This window comes from Ciconia boyciana, chromosome 13 (assembly GCF_034638445.1).
Source record: "Ciconia boyciana chromosome 13, ASM3463844v1, whole genome shotgun sequence".
NCBI lineage: Eukaryota > Metazoa > Chordata > Aves > Ciconiiformes > Ciconiidae > Ciconia > Ciconia boyciana.
Window position 1 is genome coordinate 12,744,587 of NC_132946.1, and position 17,880 is coordinate 12,762,466.

The window sequence follows — 17,880 nt, forward strand, 5'->3', positions numbered from 1 at the left end:
TTGTCATCAACAAGTACTCTTAGTCATTATCTGCTTCTTACGCCCTTTTTAGTTATTTTTTAAATAAATGCACTCCACACATTTATTTATGCTAACAAGACAGTCACAACAACTCAAGTTTTTCCTTTTCATATTAAGAACCAATGAATTCAAGTTAGCAAAACAATAAAACAGATACCGCCACAGTGCAAATTTATTAGACAAGCAAAATTTAGCTTTACATTTATAATACATTAACAAACATAATACACATTTTATAACACCTTGCAAAAGAAATCAAATCTGAGCAATGCGCAAATCTAAAAATTTGGGGAGATCAAAATAGGGAAAATTCTGTACAAATATAATATAAAAATATGTTTCCATATGAAAGAACCTTCTGTTTGAGACTCAGTCCAGAACTGCATCTCCCATATCTTTGTTGCCGCTCAAAAAATCCTGAGCAGCAGGAAAAAACCCCAAGCACTTCCCCCCTCCCACCCCCTAAAAACACCCCACCCCAGCAAGCCCTGCTTGGATCACCATCTGCTTTTCAGAAGCCAAAAGCAGACAGTAAGAGTTAATTTGTTTCTAATTCATGCTGCAAATGTTGGGAAAGGTCAGAGCAACAGAGGAGGCAAGCACAGGAGAACCACTCCAAAGACTTCTAGGTAATACAAGTGCAGTGCCCAGGTTAGTGATATCCTAGGGTAGGCCAGTGATGGTTAAACAGTGACATACCAAAAAACTCTTTCAAGAAGAATAACTGTAATAGTTAGGAAGTGAATTTTCAACATATATTTAGATGCCTAACATTAGGTTGCCTGAAAATAAGTAGGAGACTCATTATCTTTGGGGCAAAATGCCTAGATCTCTCTGACGCCCCCATCTGATGTCTCTTCGCAGATCTTTGATTCAACTAGAGGACTAAACCACTTAGTTTCCTAGACAACAGCTGCCTGTGCAATGTTCTTTTAAAAGCAAGTCCCCATTTAACTTCAGCTGGTTAGTGAAGACAACATCAGAATGTTTAGAATGGTGGGGTTTTTTTTGAAGAGTACTACATGCAGGTTAGTGAAACTATTCATTAGGCTGTTCTGTAGTTATTTACCTGTAACGTGTGCAGCGAAGAGTGACTGATTACACTCAAGCACTGACAGCACCATGTGATTAAAGTGTAGACTTTTATGATGTGGCTTCATACTTATACATACAGTTTGACCTGCTTGTCTGATAGCTTACCTATGTCTTCAAGCATACAGTTTTAAGTTTAATTTACTACTAGTAAGATGACACTCAATTGCAGGGCAATTATTGAATTCCTAGATTGCTTAAAGTAATTATCCTAGGCCACTTGCAGTAAGTGTGGAAATTACAGTCACTCATGCCTTACTGCTTAATTAGAAAAAAAAAATCACAGTAATTTCAATCCTAAATATTGCTGATTTTGCTATAAACAAACTATTTTAACCATCAGTTTTAAAATACTACACACAAGAATACTTCAAATCCACAAAGGAACATTATGAGGGTGGTGAGGCACTGGAACAGGTTGCCCAGAGAAGCTGTGGATGCCCCATCCCTGGAAGTGTTCAAGGCCAGGTTGGATGGGGCTTTGAGCAACCTGGTCTAGTGGCAGGTGTCCCTGCCCATGGCTGGGGGGTTGGAACTAGATGATCTTTAAGGTCCCTTCCAACCCAAACCATTCTATGATTCTATGATTTCCCCCTGTATTCTGTCTCTGTTGGGCAGAGGGTTCATATGAATCACTGGACATTGACTCAAACTCTGAATACTGATCTAGATTTGAGTCTTAAATTCTAGATATGGAAGAAGAGTTTTTAAGTGTCACATACCTGTCCTTTAGCAATAATACTGCAAAAGAATAAATGAATTCTGGAAGATATTCCCAATTTTTCCTCACCAAGTGACTTCAAGGAAAATTCCAACTGTGCTATAAAGTGAAGAATGTTGAGGAGCTGCTTTAACAGGTGTAATTTTATGTCTTTTTTTTTAAACTCAGCTTAATTTAAAGAAGAGAAGTCAGAATTTTAGTTTATCATGAATTAGCAGTGGAGAATACAAATGAGCTTAGTCCTTATATTGTATATAATTCATTATTTCACAAAATACAGCTTTTAGTATTAATATATGTGACCACATTTCTGATGAATTGGTTGAATCCACACAGCTTGTAAAATGAAGTGCAGGAAGCTTAACCTTTGGTTTCTTTCTAGATCAAAGAATTTCTGCAAAACAATTTTTGCACACAAGTTTTACACTGCAAGCATTACTTCCATAGTGAAGCAGACATTAGAATTGGGCACTAATGTTTCCTCCCTCCCCTTCTTTACCAAATTACCAAGTGTATGCTGCCATTACTCTCTTCACAAATGAAAAGCTCGAATCTTGTTCATTGTTGTACACTGGATGACAGAAAAGCAAAGGGGACCAGCAAGAGGCAGTGAGACCTAACAGTGAAGGCAACACATAGTTCCATTAAACAAGTAGTATGTTGGTAAAATCTGATAAAATGAGACACATAGACCATAAAATAGCAAAGTAACATTCAGTATGCCTTGGCTTCTTTGGCTTCTTTTCTCCAAAGGAAGAGAATAATAGAACTGTTTTATGTTAACAGAACATGGCTGAAGATAGGCATAGCCTCTACAAACAAACACTGAGAATTTAGCATCTCTCCAAAATTTTGGCATTTTGCTCTGGAACATTGCTGTATTTATTTTAGAGTAATTCTACCTCCCTCTGCGATATTACACTGACATAGTAAGCCTTTTGAATGGTCAGTTGTTTAGCTGCTGCTCTCATTCACAACTTGGTATTTGGATTTGGTTAAAGAGAATGATGTTACACTGACTCAAATCAACTTTTGTTTAGAAAAAAAAATACATTTGTGGCTGATGTGCTAATGCTTTCTTGGTTGAGTTTCCTTTTTACACTGAAAGGGGGATAAGGAAACAGCCCTTGAGTTTTTCTGATAAGGGAGAGATAGATACGATACTCTTCAAGGAATTGTAGATGAGTAACACCGTACTTGCAGAGATAAAAGATTGTCAGTGACAGATTATTTCAGCATCTCCAGAGCTTTTACATTCTGAAGTCTCCTAATGCAGCATGAAGCACAGTCAAATTTATACACATATGCCTTAATATTAGGAGCAAACAAGTCAAAAATCAATTGCTTCGGTGGCATAACCGTTCAGAGATTTATGTTGGTCTGTACCAGCTGTAGCATTTATAAAACAACGCAACATTGGTAGAGCTGGTGCAGTCAGAGCTTTCCTAGTGTAATTCCATCTTTGCAGAGAGCTTTTGATAGAACTGCTAAATGATATTCCACCTTACCACCCCTGGACCAGCAAGGCTCTGCCAGCAGCGGACAAGACCATAGACCTAGTCTTCTATTTTCCTAGTAATAGTATCTATCTCAGTCACTTCCTGTGAAGCTCTCAGTAGACAACTGGTCACGAGAGTTAAAAGCCCCTCAAGGGCAATGAAAAGCACAAAGTCAGCTTTCTTTCCCTTTGTTCCATTTCTTGTGCAGTATGGCTCAAGGCTGAGATTATGCATACCCATTAAAAAGACTCCTTGTGCATGGTCCTAATCTTGCTAGAACTGAATTTGAAATTAGATAAATAAAGATCAAGGTTTTCCTGTCTAAGATTAATTCTATTTAAGGGAACTCAGCCTGCACAGTGGTATTTTGTGTAATCTAGGTCAAGAGTTAAGGTTAACAACTAACATAAAATGCTTTCAAATTAAGTAAGGCATCATTTTTTATAATGATCTTCAGAATATTACTGGGGCTACAGTGTAACACTGCAACATACTAAAGGAAGTCTAGACTGCAATCAGTTCAGCTAATAAAAATTTATGTGGTCCTTGTGCCCAAATTGCTACTGATGTCTAGACTCGTTCAGGTATGTGTACATTAGCTGCAACAGTGACTCCAGTGTAAACTTACCCTGAGCATATAACCAAAAAAAAAGGTAGGCTCTTACTCCAGCAATGCCAAATTCTCATCCCATATCCATAGCAGTGCTGAGGACACCTAACTCTCAGAATTCATTTAGAGTTTGGGCCACTCTGGAATGGTCAGAATATTGGTTAATTCAATTTGAGAAAAAGTAGAAGTCACAGAAAACTAGAAATCAACAAAACTCCACGCAAAAGCCAATAAGGGAAGAAAAAAAATTGCTGGCGTTCAATAGCAGACACCTTGTATACATGTTTTACAAAGATAAGTTATTACTTGAAGGAAAAGATGGAAAAAGCAAGCAAAGTTATACTTGTGGACTAGTCAATCTCATATATAAATATAACATTTAAAATTGCTTCAAGTATTCCATCTGACAGCCAGGAATAGGTACAATAAGAGACTGGGAAGTGGGTAAACACTTTTCAGATTCACCTACTTGTTATGAAATTAATGTTAGTAGGGACGGAATGAGGAAACAGATTGCACTGATGACCGAAATCACAATACCAAGTAAAGTAAATAGCAGTCTTCAATCTTTGAGAGCCAGAAAGCACTCAATGTTATAAGCAGACCAATAATGACAATCTGCTCATTTTAAAATTAAATTAACACATATGGAAATTGATGAGAAATCTTAAATTCCATTAGTGTTAAATTACGTATCAAATCACCAAAGAACATTCCAAACTTTAATCAACACTTTTCACTATTTTGTCAACTTGGGATCAGGATCTAGGAAGCAAAGCAAGGCAAGCATAAACTCAGAATCACTTCTATGTAGCAATGTTGTTTCACTGTGATACTATCCCAAATTGGAAAAAAAATACACAATACCTTTCCTTTTGAGTTTCAGACTTGCAAAGGAATTATCAGTTAGATGTGGTGACCTTCTTCGTACATGAAGATGAAAAATTTAAAAAAACCTCTTTAGAGTAAAACTGCTTCCGTCTGCTTCTAGAAGTTGTCCTTCAGTAGAAAGGATATCATCATTCCTCAGAGGTGTAGCAATTTGACTGTCAGAAGCAAATAAACAAGCTATAGCAATCTCTTAAAATATTTCACATTCCTCTGTAGCTGGTTAAGCAAAGACTAAAGTAGTCTCAAAAATCCCTTATGTTAATTTGAATAAGCATTTGTCATTAAATTTCAAGCTTTTACCTTTTAAAAAATTGTTTGATATATATCTTGCTTTGAATCAAACCCTGAAATAAATATTACACATGGAAAATACAATACTGAAGTCTAGAGTCCTATGAAGACAACACTGAAAGTGGCCAAGCCTGCTGGTATCATGCAGACCTCCAAAAGATGAATGAGATCAGGATTTAAAAAAACAAAACAAAACAAACTGAAAAACACACCATGTCTCAAATGGAAATGTTATCTCTGTACTACAATATATAATTTTTTCTGGGCAATGGTACATCTCCAGTTTCAGAGAAGTAACGCTACAATATCCTGAAGCCAGGTATCCAAAAATTTCTTCACTTTGCCTTAATACTGTATACCTTTTACAATTAAGTTAGTTCCTGCAGCTGGCACCGTATAATAGAAAGAAAGTAGGTGCTCTGAAATACTTTCATGTTCTTGTATAACAGAAATTGGTAGGAAACAACCAGTCCAGATTCAAAAGTTGGGGTTTTTTTGTCTTCTCCAGTTTAAATGTGCTGAGCATCTGAAGTTTACTCTAAAAGCTGCCCACATTCTCTTTCATCAGTGGGCCTCTTCTTGCAGACCAGATGGCCTCTCAGCCTTCAAGAAGTATCTGCGCTCCCAAAGGAAAAACAACGAAGAATTTGGTTGCATTTGCTTCACTGTTTATCACAGTCTGCAGGTTGGCTTTAGTCAGAACATTCTTCCTCTACCTCTTTTACCTTGCAAACTTCAACTTCAGATTGCAAAGAGGACTGAGGAATGTAGCTGAATGTTCGAATGCTGTGTGGATCAACTGGTGGCACCAGTGTAAGTGACTCTACACTTAGTGCATCTGTATTGTCATCTGTTATTAATGATATTGTGGGCTGCTGTGCAGGAATCAGGCTAGGAGACAGGTTTGCTGTTTCTATGTCACTGTTTTTTACAGCATTCTTGCTAGACTTTGAGACAGCTGAAAGAGTTTCATCAGTCAACATCGTCTGACCAGAAATGATCATCTGACCAGAGACGGTCATCTGAGGCTGCTCTGGAGCTGAAGCATCATCTAATAAAAGAAAACACCAAGAAACAATCAATATTCAACTTAGTATGTACATTAAGCCTAACAGTATACTATTATTTATGAATATTTAAGAATAATAGGGTGGAAAATGAAGTTCTGTGAAGCAGTATGCTTACACATTCACTTTTTAGTAATTAGAAATGAAACAAAATATTATGAAGGCATAACATAAAATGCCAGCAGGAATCTGTTCAAATTAGGAACCAGAAAATTTTACACATTTAGTATTAGAATATGCAGCAATATCAAAAATATTCCTAGAGAGAGGAAATTGAGGGGAAGAATAAGAAAGCCTGTCCAGTATTTAGTATGAACTAAAATGAATAGCCACCCCATACCAGGAAGCTCTTTAGAAATAAAAAATAAAAAAAACCCAACCCCCTGTATAATTAGTTTTCCCAAAGAGGTGGCTTGTTTCTTAAAAAATTCGGAAGTCATTCTCTCATTTCATTCTCCAGATTCACATTTAAGTGACACCTCACGAACAGAAAGTGGAACTATGGAAGAACAGGAAAGAGAATACTGTGCTTACTGTAACTGAAAGGTGCTGCAAAATAGCCTGTTTTTATACAGGCTTGTGTTATATGATTTTTTTGTGCTCCTAAGCATGGAGCATACATCACAGATAAAATTGGGAATAAGCATTACATACCACAGAAAACTGATATGCTACTACACCTTCCCACACAATGAAAAAAAAAAAAAACCACCAACCCCCACCATTAACAGCTATTTGTACTGTCCTTTTCCCCCTTAAAATCCTAGCTAACTATCAAGTAAACTGCTCATTTGGCTCAGATGGATAGTGAATGGAGGGGATGAGGCGATACAGCCTTATATGAGCAAGTATGCCCAGAAAAGTCAGGGTTTTTCTTTTCAGACTAGAGTAATAGATGCCATTAAAGTAACAGGTATCCAGCTTCAAGACAGACCATTTTTAGAGCTCTTGTAAGAAACAGCATGTGTTCAAGTGTACAGGCATCTGCAGAAAAGTCTACAAGGCAATGTAGTGAATACAGAAGCTAAGAATTAGGTTCTGTTTTTAATACACAGTGACCTTAAAAATATTTCAGTTTCAATATGATTCCAATTGATCCTGTAAAAGAACAGAAAGCATGAACATAAGGCAAAAAAAAAAAAAAAAGAAAAACAAAGCTGAGAATGGAATGGATATCAGTAAGGTATCAGTGGGATAACAGTAAGATTATTGGGTTTTTTACTTTTCTGGTAAGATAACCCCAAACCTATTCTCACTTCAGAAAACCACTCACTTTTACTTTTTGCTGAATCAGTGGCTAAAGCTTCTTGCTTTAAAAAACCAAAATTTATATATTGTAAAAAAGTCTCCTTTTAAATAAAAGGCACATGACTGGTTATGTTTGAAAAACAAGGACAGGTTCAAAGTAACTCTGCAGATTCTTCTTTTTAGCTGTCAAGAAGCTTTAGTGAGAATGTAGCGATTGATAACAGAGGAAGTGATGCAAGACTTGCATGGAAAATGAACTGCTAAAAACACTGAAATAAAGCCTCATTTCTCTGAATTCCAAGATAAATACTAACACTTAAGTAAGCACAAAACAGTGAGTCTCTTTGCGGTGATTTTACTTTCTGAATTTATAAAATCTTAAAAGAATATCAAACATTCTTTGCCAAGATTATTTTTTATCTTAATTATAGTATGAATATTCACCAAAATTCAGGATTCATGAACCTGAGACATTCTAGTAAATAAAGTATTATAAATCAATGGCATTCTGCTCAGGAATGTTATATACAGCACATTTCTATTGCAGTTCTGCTATTTCACTTCTGATTCTGCAGCTCATTTCTTAAATCATTCCTCCCCCTCTCCCAACAAAATATTAATATATTTTCTCAATACTTTCATTTACTGAAATCATGACAGACATACATGTTCTTTTGTTATGCTGTACTGTCTCCAAAGCCTTCCACGTAGGATCTAAATCAATGCTAAAGTGACTCCCTTCTTAATGCCACAAAGAAAAAGAAAGTATTTGAAAAAAGTCTCCATTTAAAAAAAAGTATCTGAAGTCAAGAAGTCCAAATTTTCTATCCAAGAAGTCTGAAAAAACGTTCAGACAAAAGATAAAAATATAAAAAAATGTAAGCAGAACATACTCTGTCCAGTATTTTAGCTGCAGTATTTACAGAGAATACAAAATCAGAGCGCTCTTCTATGTTTCCCTCCCGCTTTTATTTACTATTGATAGAAGTAAGTCTCTGTCCTCTGCTTTCAGTACTTCATTAGTCACTGTCAGAGCTTCACTTCTGTTACTCTGTTACTGTATTTAAGGGTAGCAGTGACAGATTTCTGTAACCCAACATGGCATTACTGCCAAAATGACTAGGTATTCGCAAACCGCCACTAGTCCCTGCAGGGGCAGAAAGCAAATACCAGTACACAAAGGGGTGAGAGAGGGAGAATTTTTAGCATTGTCTAGAAAAGGTCAACAGCTCTCACTACACTTTTGCAATATATTATCCCTTCTGGACTAATACTTAACTAAAAATCTTACTCTTCAGTCACAGCTATAAACTATGGCTGAGCGCGGTACTTACATCTCTCTGACCAAGCTCTCCAATCCATAGGCTACTTGAGGTGTATATTTAGCTTGAAACTGCAACTATAAGCTTGTGCTAGGTAAGTTTTTAAGCATGATCATCTCCCATATCTTTTGGACACAAGGATAGAGGAAAGCAATCCTAGACTACAGATGAATGAAACTCAATAGAAAACAGGATACAGAGATCCAGCATCTTGGAATGAAAATTTGGTATATAAGAGGCATTACAATGAAAAATCAGACCACCCTCTTGGTGTAAAAAGTTTTCACATGTAACACCTCCCAATTAATTGAATACATGGCTTCAGGACAATAATTACTAATGAGAAAATCTTTGAGGCTCAAAATTTCAAAGCCTTTTGAAGTCACACTCAATTCAGAGAAGGATCCAAGTAGATAAATATATATTTATGTATGATCTGAATTCTTAAAGTCTCTGAAACTGGAACAAACAATTGGCAAAAAGATGCACCCTAGCTGAAAAAAAAGCTCTGGAAGGGATTATTACAAGAATGTCTGTCTCAAATCCAGATAGGTACCAAGCTCTTGATTCAAAAGAGTTTCAAGGCACCCAGTATGTTTAGAGATTAAGTTATCTACCCATTATCTGGAACTTCTGTCTACATTTGCACATTAAAATACTAATTGGCTTTCAAAAAAACCCAAATTCCTAATGCTTGGTTCCAGTGGATAGAAAGAGCAAAAATAATTGTAATTTTTACCTGAATAAAATCACCAGTCACTAAGATATGCTCTACTCTTAAATATAAAAAAGTTATTATCTCATATGGGAAAACAGCATTTCTATTCACCTCTCCTCAACCCCCATGTATTTAAGCAAGAGTGTTCTGGCAAAAAATATAAGCCAGATCTGCAACAAAACCAGGGAGAGTGAAGTCAGTTTCTTAAAACAGTTGTGATGTTAACATTTAGTTCTAGCAAACACCCCCCACATACCCCCAAATTTAAGTACCAAACAAGGTTTGAAAACAGTGTGTCATTTTGCACGTTTTTGGGTATTAGCGCTCTCTGTTTGCAGTGGCTTCAACCTGAAATGTTTTTCAGCACTTCTATAATGCTACCGAGATTATCATTACAGCAAAAAAATCCAAACCAAATCACTCAACTTCTGTTATATTAACTTATGTTAAGGATGATTATTAGTGAAAGAAGACAGAAAAGAACAGGAAAAGGAAAGAATGAGTATCATCTACAGAGAAGTGTCCTAAGCTGTACAGCAACATACTATGAAAGGCTAACAAAAATATAAATAACAGGACATTAAGTGAAAAGATGCAAAGTAAATCTATAAAGATGAAAAAGGTTGTTTATATAATATTAACAGAGTAAAATACCTTCATGCCATGATAGTAAAAAAAAGGAAATTAATTAGATACAAGTTAAAACAGGTTATAAAAATAAGAAGGTAGTCTGAAGCATATTTCCATCTTTTTTGCACGTGCTCCCCTCCTCAGGCAATTAAACAGTCCATAAAGCCACCTGCCTGAGTCTGACGACCACAGAAATATCAAGCTCATGCCATCACAGTCCAAGGACAGTCTTATGCTGAATGCTTGTCCATTTTACCCAAGTTATAAATAGATTTCTTGCTGCTAGCCAAGTACCTGCATTACTGTCCATTCAGGAACCTGTGCTTACTAAATTCCACTACAGCCATGGCTGCCCCTGTGCAAATGAAGACATAGCTGCTTTGAAGCTGGAGGCTTGATAGCAGAATTTCCATCTTTGGCAAGAGAGCCAAGAAACATGGGAGAAACTGCAGATAAGGCTTTCAGAAACAGCTAGTTATTGCTTTACAGTTCTCCCCAAAAAAACAGTAGAGACAAATATTTATGATGCTTTCTTCAGTTTCCTACCTCACTCTCATTGCTGTCAGCATGGAAACCAAGTACGTTCTATTAACTGTTACGGGCTTTTGAAAGCTTATGGAGGAACCTGCCTGAATTGATATTGCGTGAGTTTCTGTTGCAGCTGCTGCTTGAAGACCTAAACCCAGTGTCCACCGTGACTGTCAGCCTCCGACAGACTAAACACCCGCCGACGTCCTTTCCTGCCAGACCTTACTAGAGGAAAACACAGCGATATATCATACGAAGGCTTTAACAATGAAACAAGGAAGGGAAACTGGAATGAAGACAAAGGATAAATGTTAGAGTAGCAACAAGAATAAGTGACAAGGACACATCCGTAACTGCTGGTATCTTGAATACAATTTGACACCACACCAAGAGTCTTATAAGTTTGAGAAATACTTCTGAAGCTGGAAGTATTCACTCTTTAGAAATAAGAGAGTTTAACTGATTTTAATTTTTTGCTTACCTATCTGGAAATGTTCATAATACAGTTTGGGCTGTGTCTGGCAATACCAACAGTACTTACACTGAGGAGGGACTGGCAGGTATTTATTTGCATTACAAGCTACTCACATGCTTTAGAAATCTTGAGAGAAGCTATTTATCACAAATTCTGGTGACATAGAATTATTCTGATTTCCACTGGCCATAAACTGTAAGAGGTACACTACCGTGCAGGTGACAATACTTCAGACCATTCAGCCCTACTATTCTACGACATGAAACTGAAGTATTAGATTTGGTTTATAATAAAGCCAGAGTGTTTTAAAAGATAGCAGCAGTTCAGATGATGATGCTTAGTGCATAGAAAGTTTCTAGAAAAGAAACTTTCTAGAAACAAAAGTACTTTACCTCATTAGAAAATTACTAGCATCATAGAGCAGAAGAGATCAAACCATATTTACATCACTGATTATAGAGGGAAGAGACAGGGATGCTTTTAGTAAGATGGCAGGCACTGCTCTTACAGGCTCTCCATGCTTGATTAATCATCCTCTCCTTCGAATATACAGATTTTATTTTACAGACTGGAATCCAATATATTCTCTGCCACAAGGGACAGCTCTTTGTACTGATTTTAGACCTTTTACCATCAACATCTGCCAGAAGTGTGAAATACAGCATAAGTGGAATAGAAGATCAATGCCTTCTGAAGTCCTCGATATCCATTGCTCCAATGTAAACATTTTCTTGAGTATTGAAGACAACTGCATTTTGAAGCTTAAGACAACTTACAAAGTGATAAAATACAGCGTAGATGGCATTACACATACCTAATTCTGGAAGACTGCTAACTTACAGTAAGAGAGCTTCTTTATCTTAATCCTTGGCATATATAAAAATAAGCACTTTAAAGAAGTGCATGGTTCCAGCAAGTGTAGCCAAGAAAAGACTGTATTCTAAGCTCAGAAGCTTGATGATTAAAATGTGCCTAGCAAGAGAACATTTTTATCTTATGCATAGCAACACTTCAAACAGACATGTTAATTTAAAAAAAAAAAATCATGTAAATACAAAGAAAAAAAGCAACCTGATAGCAGCATTTGCAGAATCTGGTAACTGCTTTTTCTGTCTTGCTAGGGATTCTGCTTTTTTTAAGGGATGACTTCTGCTTTTTCAGTTTTAAGGAAGGGAGATCTTGTAAAGGGCTAAGCTTAATTCCCAAGTACTGCAAATGGGGGAGCTGCTAGGCTTTAAAATATCTGTGCCATGAAGTATTGTGACAATTATTAGGTAGGATAGCTGATAAACTCAGGAATCATAAGAGTTTATTTTACTCATGACAAAGCAGCTAATGCAACTATTGTTCTCTTACAATGACTGAAACATGCACAGCAGTCATATGATTTTATGTAAGATCAGTTAGCCTCCCTCCTCACATTAAGATACTGTGTGATTGATACAGGTAGGAGTGATAGCAAGTAAAGTATTTTTAAAAAACACCAAATTAATTTTTTTTTCTGTGATACATTTTTGAAAGCTCTTTTACTGTTTAACTGTTAATATATACTCTATCTTGTAACATTGTTTTCTCTCAACTAACAATTATGCAATTTGTCTTTATTTTGTTCTCATCTATCACTATTTTATGTAAAAGTCAGTGTGTGTTTTCCAAATCTTATTTCCTGAAACAACTCTGTGAAGATTACAAGTACCATCTCAACTATATCATAATCTGAACAGTTTAAATCTGTCAATAGACAGTAGCTTAGGACACTACAGTCACAAGTTTACAGTAGAAATAGCTGTTGTTGTTTAAGATGTTGCTCTTAAGGAAGGTAGTTGAGGCAGTTTCCTTGAAGTCCACATACACACCTCCCCTTTATCTTGTCTGGCCTTCTTGACTGAAGTTCCTGAGCAACCTAGCATGTTCTTCATTGCCAACAACCTGAGTAGTTGCCAGAACAAACAGGGGAGCAGGGAAGGAGGGAGGGACAGAGGACATGTATGTGTGCTTGTCTGAGTGTGTTTAAGATGGAATGGGAAATGAGAAGGGAGATTCAAATGTGACAGACGGTGGCAACATTCAAGTGCTACCTTGGGGCATAAAATAGATCTTGGTAACTGCTTGCTGTTCATCAGCTCCTTGTTACTTCCTCCTTGAAGGAGCCACTTCACATCATGCAAGCCTCCTCGTCACAGCAGAGTAAGGCAGTTTAGTTTCAATTGTCCTCAACAGGTTAAGGGAAAAATCACATTTTGTTACATTGAAGTGGGTGAATACCAACAATTGTTTCTGTAACTCAGCTGAGTGGCCAGTAAGACTTGATATAACACAGACAGTGGTCAAGACACTATCACTTATTTCAGCAGTGTACTTCCATTCATGCAGAAGCCTATGGAACAGCTATCTGGACATACCAAACAGATAGTCTCTTTCATGGTCATGCTCCTGGCAACAGTTTCCAGTATAGATCACAATTACCTATAAATACTATAAAAGGGAGAATATTCATGAACCGGTCAAATCAGTTAATACAGAAACATTGTTCCCAGGAATAGACAACAGTATTGATCTGACACTGAAGATTGGCAAAAAGTGTCAGAGCAGCTCCCTGGGTTGGAGAAAACCCTCCCCACACCTCCACCCTCCAAAGACCCAGCTCCAGGGATTTCAGAATCCTCTCTAGTCTATACTAAGGACCTTGAGGCATCATCAGCCACTCAGCTATAATTATTTAAAACACTACTACTTCATTATTGGCTGCAACTACATTAGCAGTTTGGTTCAGACCAATAGAGCAGCTTTGAAGAATTATACACGCTTACTGCTTTAGTCTGATTTTAGGAACAGTTTCTGTGCATTAATGAGATTCTTTCACAAGGAAACCAAACTCTAAGATATGCTGCAACTATGCACCAAATACACGTCAAATATTTATAGCAACAGATGTCTGAACTAATAACTGGTCCTTCAGACAATTGCATACATAGCAGTGATGCTTGGTCCTAAAGGTCAGAGTAAATATGGTCCACAGCAAAATCCCTAAGCCACATGCAGATTAGACACATGCACCTCAGTACCAACTGTTCATTGTCCTATTGCACCAAATTACCTGCTCATGCACATACAGTCACTGTCTTTCTCCTTGTTACTGCTCTGCAAGTAGAGTTAGCAGAACAAAATCCAGGAGTTCAGCTCAAAAGTCATCCCTGCAGCAGGTTAATGCAAGCTGTTGACTTGGGACTGAAGTAGCTGACACTGATTCTCACGTTCATTTCCGCTGACTTTGCTGAAGGTTACTAGCTCATAGTGGTAGGGCACAGAATTGTATCTTCACAACTAGATTTGCTAAAGCATCTACATCAGTGCACCTAGATCCTGTGCAAAAAAACAAAACCCACCCAAAGACTGTTTTCCTGCATGACACATGGCATTTTGAACATACTTTACGATTAAGCCACAATGAAGGTCATACTAAGTGTGGACAGTTCATGCAACGTAACTGGTAAAGTGCAGACTGAAACCAGGCATTTAAAAAAACCTTTCCTCTGTTTTCTCATTTGTTTTTGTGTTTAATTTGTTGTGGGTTGTTTTTGTGGGGGTTTTTTTGTTGTTTTGGTTTTTTTTTGGGGGGGGGGGAGAGTTTGGGAGTCTTGGGAGTTTGGGAGTTTTGGGGAGTTATTTGGGGTTGTTTTGGTGGTTTCAGTTTGTTCTTTTCTTTTTTTTTTTTTGAAACCAATGAGCACCCTCCTGTCATCAGGCTTTTTAAATTGCAGGAAAAATAAACAGAATTTTATGTTATACAAATGCCAACATACTAAGTATGTTTTAATTTTGTAGATTTTAATGTTGTTAGTTGTAAGTAGATTTTAATTTTGTTAACTACAGCCTATGATTATTCTTCAATAAGGCACTATCTTTTTATGCTAGACAAGGAATTATGTGCTCTGGATCTACTCAGTTTTTTCATAGAAGTCAGATTATATGCACTTGAAAGACCTCAGTTTGAAACATGTAGTATAATCTTGCTTGATATTTCTATGAACTAGCATGTTGCTTACAGCAACATAAATAATTTAGACTTTTTATTTTCATTTCCTTTACCACAGTTTTCTCTTAACCACTATTGCCAAGAACTTGTAGTTGCATTTCACTTCCTGATCACAGAGGATTCAAATACAGCAAAGGACATTGTAGATGAGCCCTTTTACACTGCTAAGGAGAAACATGCAGTGAAACACATGTTTTCTTGTAGTGCCAATCCATACTGAGACTTTTGACAAATGACACCACTTCTCTGTGTAATCACCACATATTATCTAGGCCATCAAGAGACTGGATAACAGCAATCACTTACCAAAAGAGTAAATAAAACGTGGTCCTTCCAAAATTTTGAATAGATTGCATATAGAGAAATATTCCAAATTTTATTCTAGAGTTACACATATTGCAGGAATATTTTGACTACATGTTAGTCTCTCACAGTAACAGATGTTTTTTAATCTAGAGTCTGGGTGCTAAAATGCTTTACATATTGTTCATAAGCTTCATAAGCAGCCTTTGCTTACCCTTGCCAGCAATATTTCTTGCAGGGATAGTCACTTTGGACATATAATCTACCTTGATCTCCTGACACTGTTCAGTGAAACCTACAAAACACTAAATGCCTAACAAGGATTGCATCATTTCTTGTAGGACTGCAACAAGTTTAGATCTACATGAGGCTTCTAAATAAAGGCAAAATGGTATGTCTTAGAAGGGGGAACCAGAACAACCATTTCAAGGAGTGATCAATATTGGAAGTGACTGTTAAAATGAGGGAGCTGTTTGAAAAGGTCTTGAGAATCAAGTTACCTCTATTGTTTTATAACCAAAATGAGGTAGAGTAGATCAGTTCTAGGATGAAAGCATTTCAGTACGCACCCTTCAGGTTTTACTTCTTGTTCAGTCTCCAGCTTGAAGCTTTACCTCACATAATTTGCACTCAGAACAAACACCGTTACAAGATTCTCTACAAATACTACACAAAAAAAGGAGGAATGAAGGCATTCTAATACAGCAAGAAGTCCCAGTATAAACATACCCACTAAATATACTGACCAACACACACATATATGTGAAAGTTATACTGTTAGTCTATTTAAATGGCAGCTTCTTCTGCACCAATGAAACAGCCTCCTCAAATGTGGTGGTATTCAGCCAGAAGAGTGTTATTGCAAAAGCTTTACAATATTAGCATCCTAGATAATTATTTTCAAATATTTCATATTTGGCCCATTGTTACAAATTAACATGAGTATCAGATAAACATACAAAAGCAAATGTCACCCAGTTCAGAAAAGATGCTTCATGGAGAGATCAACTTATCCACTACGGTGAAAGGCTAACAGTTTACATTACAAATTTATGCAAAGCAATACTTCAGTTTAAAAAACAAACAAACAAACCCCCACAAACAAAACAACAACATTTTAAATTGTATGTGCTAGGAGACAAGTCAGACAAGCAGGACATTATTTCACCAGTACTTAAAATCACTGCTGAAAGATGCGAAATATTTATTAGAGTTCCAGAAAGCTAAAGAGATGGTTAAAATTTGCACCACAATTTACTTCAACTTGTTTAGTTGAATGATCGAGTGATCTAAAAATGTAAAGCTCTACTGTTTTTAATCCAATAACATAGTAACTTAATTTTACAATAAACTACTCTACATCCCTTAGTGCCTAGGCTGAAAATTGTCATTTAGTACCTGATGGGCTCTGTGCAGCAGAAGGAGTGGATGTTGAGCTTGCAGTCACTGAATCACAGCGCCCTGTACTCCCACTACCACTGGAAGGTGATGGTGATGAGAGCGGTGATGGATTGTGCTGATTTATACACTGGGCTACAGCAAAGCCTGCAAAACAGGACAATGAAGTTTCCGAGTTAATAATTAGCTTGAAAGAGTTAACCTATATGAACAAATTGAGAAAAGGCAAGAGCAAATATTGCATCAAAGTGGTGCTAATTTCATGTAGTGACCCAGAGGATGCACCCTCTCCCACCTTCATCTCGGAAGCCTGAAAATCTGAATGCATCTTACTGAAAACATGCTACAAACGCTGATCAGCGAACAAGAAAGAAGAAGTTAAGGGATTCAAAACAGTTTAAAACTTAGAGCTTGCACAAACAGTCAAAACATGTCAAAACTCTTTAGTTTTTGATATAGTCAATAAATTCATGGGTCACAGACCTTAATGTGATAAGGAAAATAAGTCAAAAGTAAGTCAAAAGTGAACAAAACCCCCCTATCAGATAGAAGGCCTGCACTACATTTTTTATTGCAGAGATAACAACTTCAGAAAATTTTAATCAATCAAATTAATGCTGGCACTGGATTTCATCCACCTTCTCACAAGTCAAACTTTTTCCAGTCTGAAGACTGGAAAGGTCTATACAGTGTCTGACAGCACTTTTAAAGTAAGTCTTCTTCTGGCTTTCAGTCTAGTATTTTCTCAAATTCTTTACATTGTAGCATCCTCTTCTTTCCTAACAGAATCTTGCATTCATTTCTTTCTCCTTCCTCTGCAACCCCCTCCTTCAGTCTTTGACATGCCTTAAAAAAAAAATAAAATAAAAAAAAAAAATCTTCATTTTAGTTCCTTGCCTCCTCACATACAAGGACTCACGCACTTTCTCTTTCAAGATGCAATTTCAGGAAGTATGGAGGACCTGCAGCACAGGGAAATCCATTGGAAGTACGCAATTTGGGAAAGAAGTGCAAGGAAGAAATTCAAATC

The 17,880-nt window shown here is 36.8% G+C and overlaps 1 protein-coding gene across 9 annotated transcripts in view; it reads right to left on the reverse strand.

The window, feature by feature from the left end:
• CLEC16A (C-type lectin domain containing 16A) overlaps positions 1-17,880 on the reverse strand; it is a 190,136-nt gene that overhangs the window by 99,792 nt on the left and 72,464 nt on the right. Inside the window, exons 22-25 of one of the 9 annotated variants that reach the window (XR_012045027.1) lie at positions 16,851-16,997; positions 10,740-10,859; positions 5,485-6,176; positions 499-4,989 (exon numbers count right to left, since the gene is read on the reverse strand). Coding sequence is in view for 5 of the 9 variants with exons in the window: in XM_072878555.1 (XP_072734656.1) it covers positions 5,818-6,176; positions 10,740-10,859; positions 16,851-16,997 (626 nt within the window). In the remaining 4 variants the exon portion in view is untranslated. Of the gene's footprint in view, positions 1-498; positions 6,177-10,739; positions 10,864-15,606; positions 16,119-16,850; positions 16,998-17,880 lie in introns of those variants that run through there. The other 8 variants (XR_012045030.1, XR_012045028.1, XM_072878556.1 and 5 more) reach the window with 8 other exon arrangements.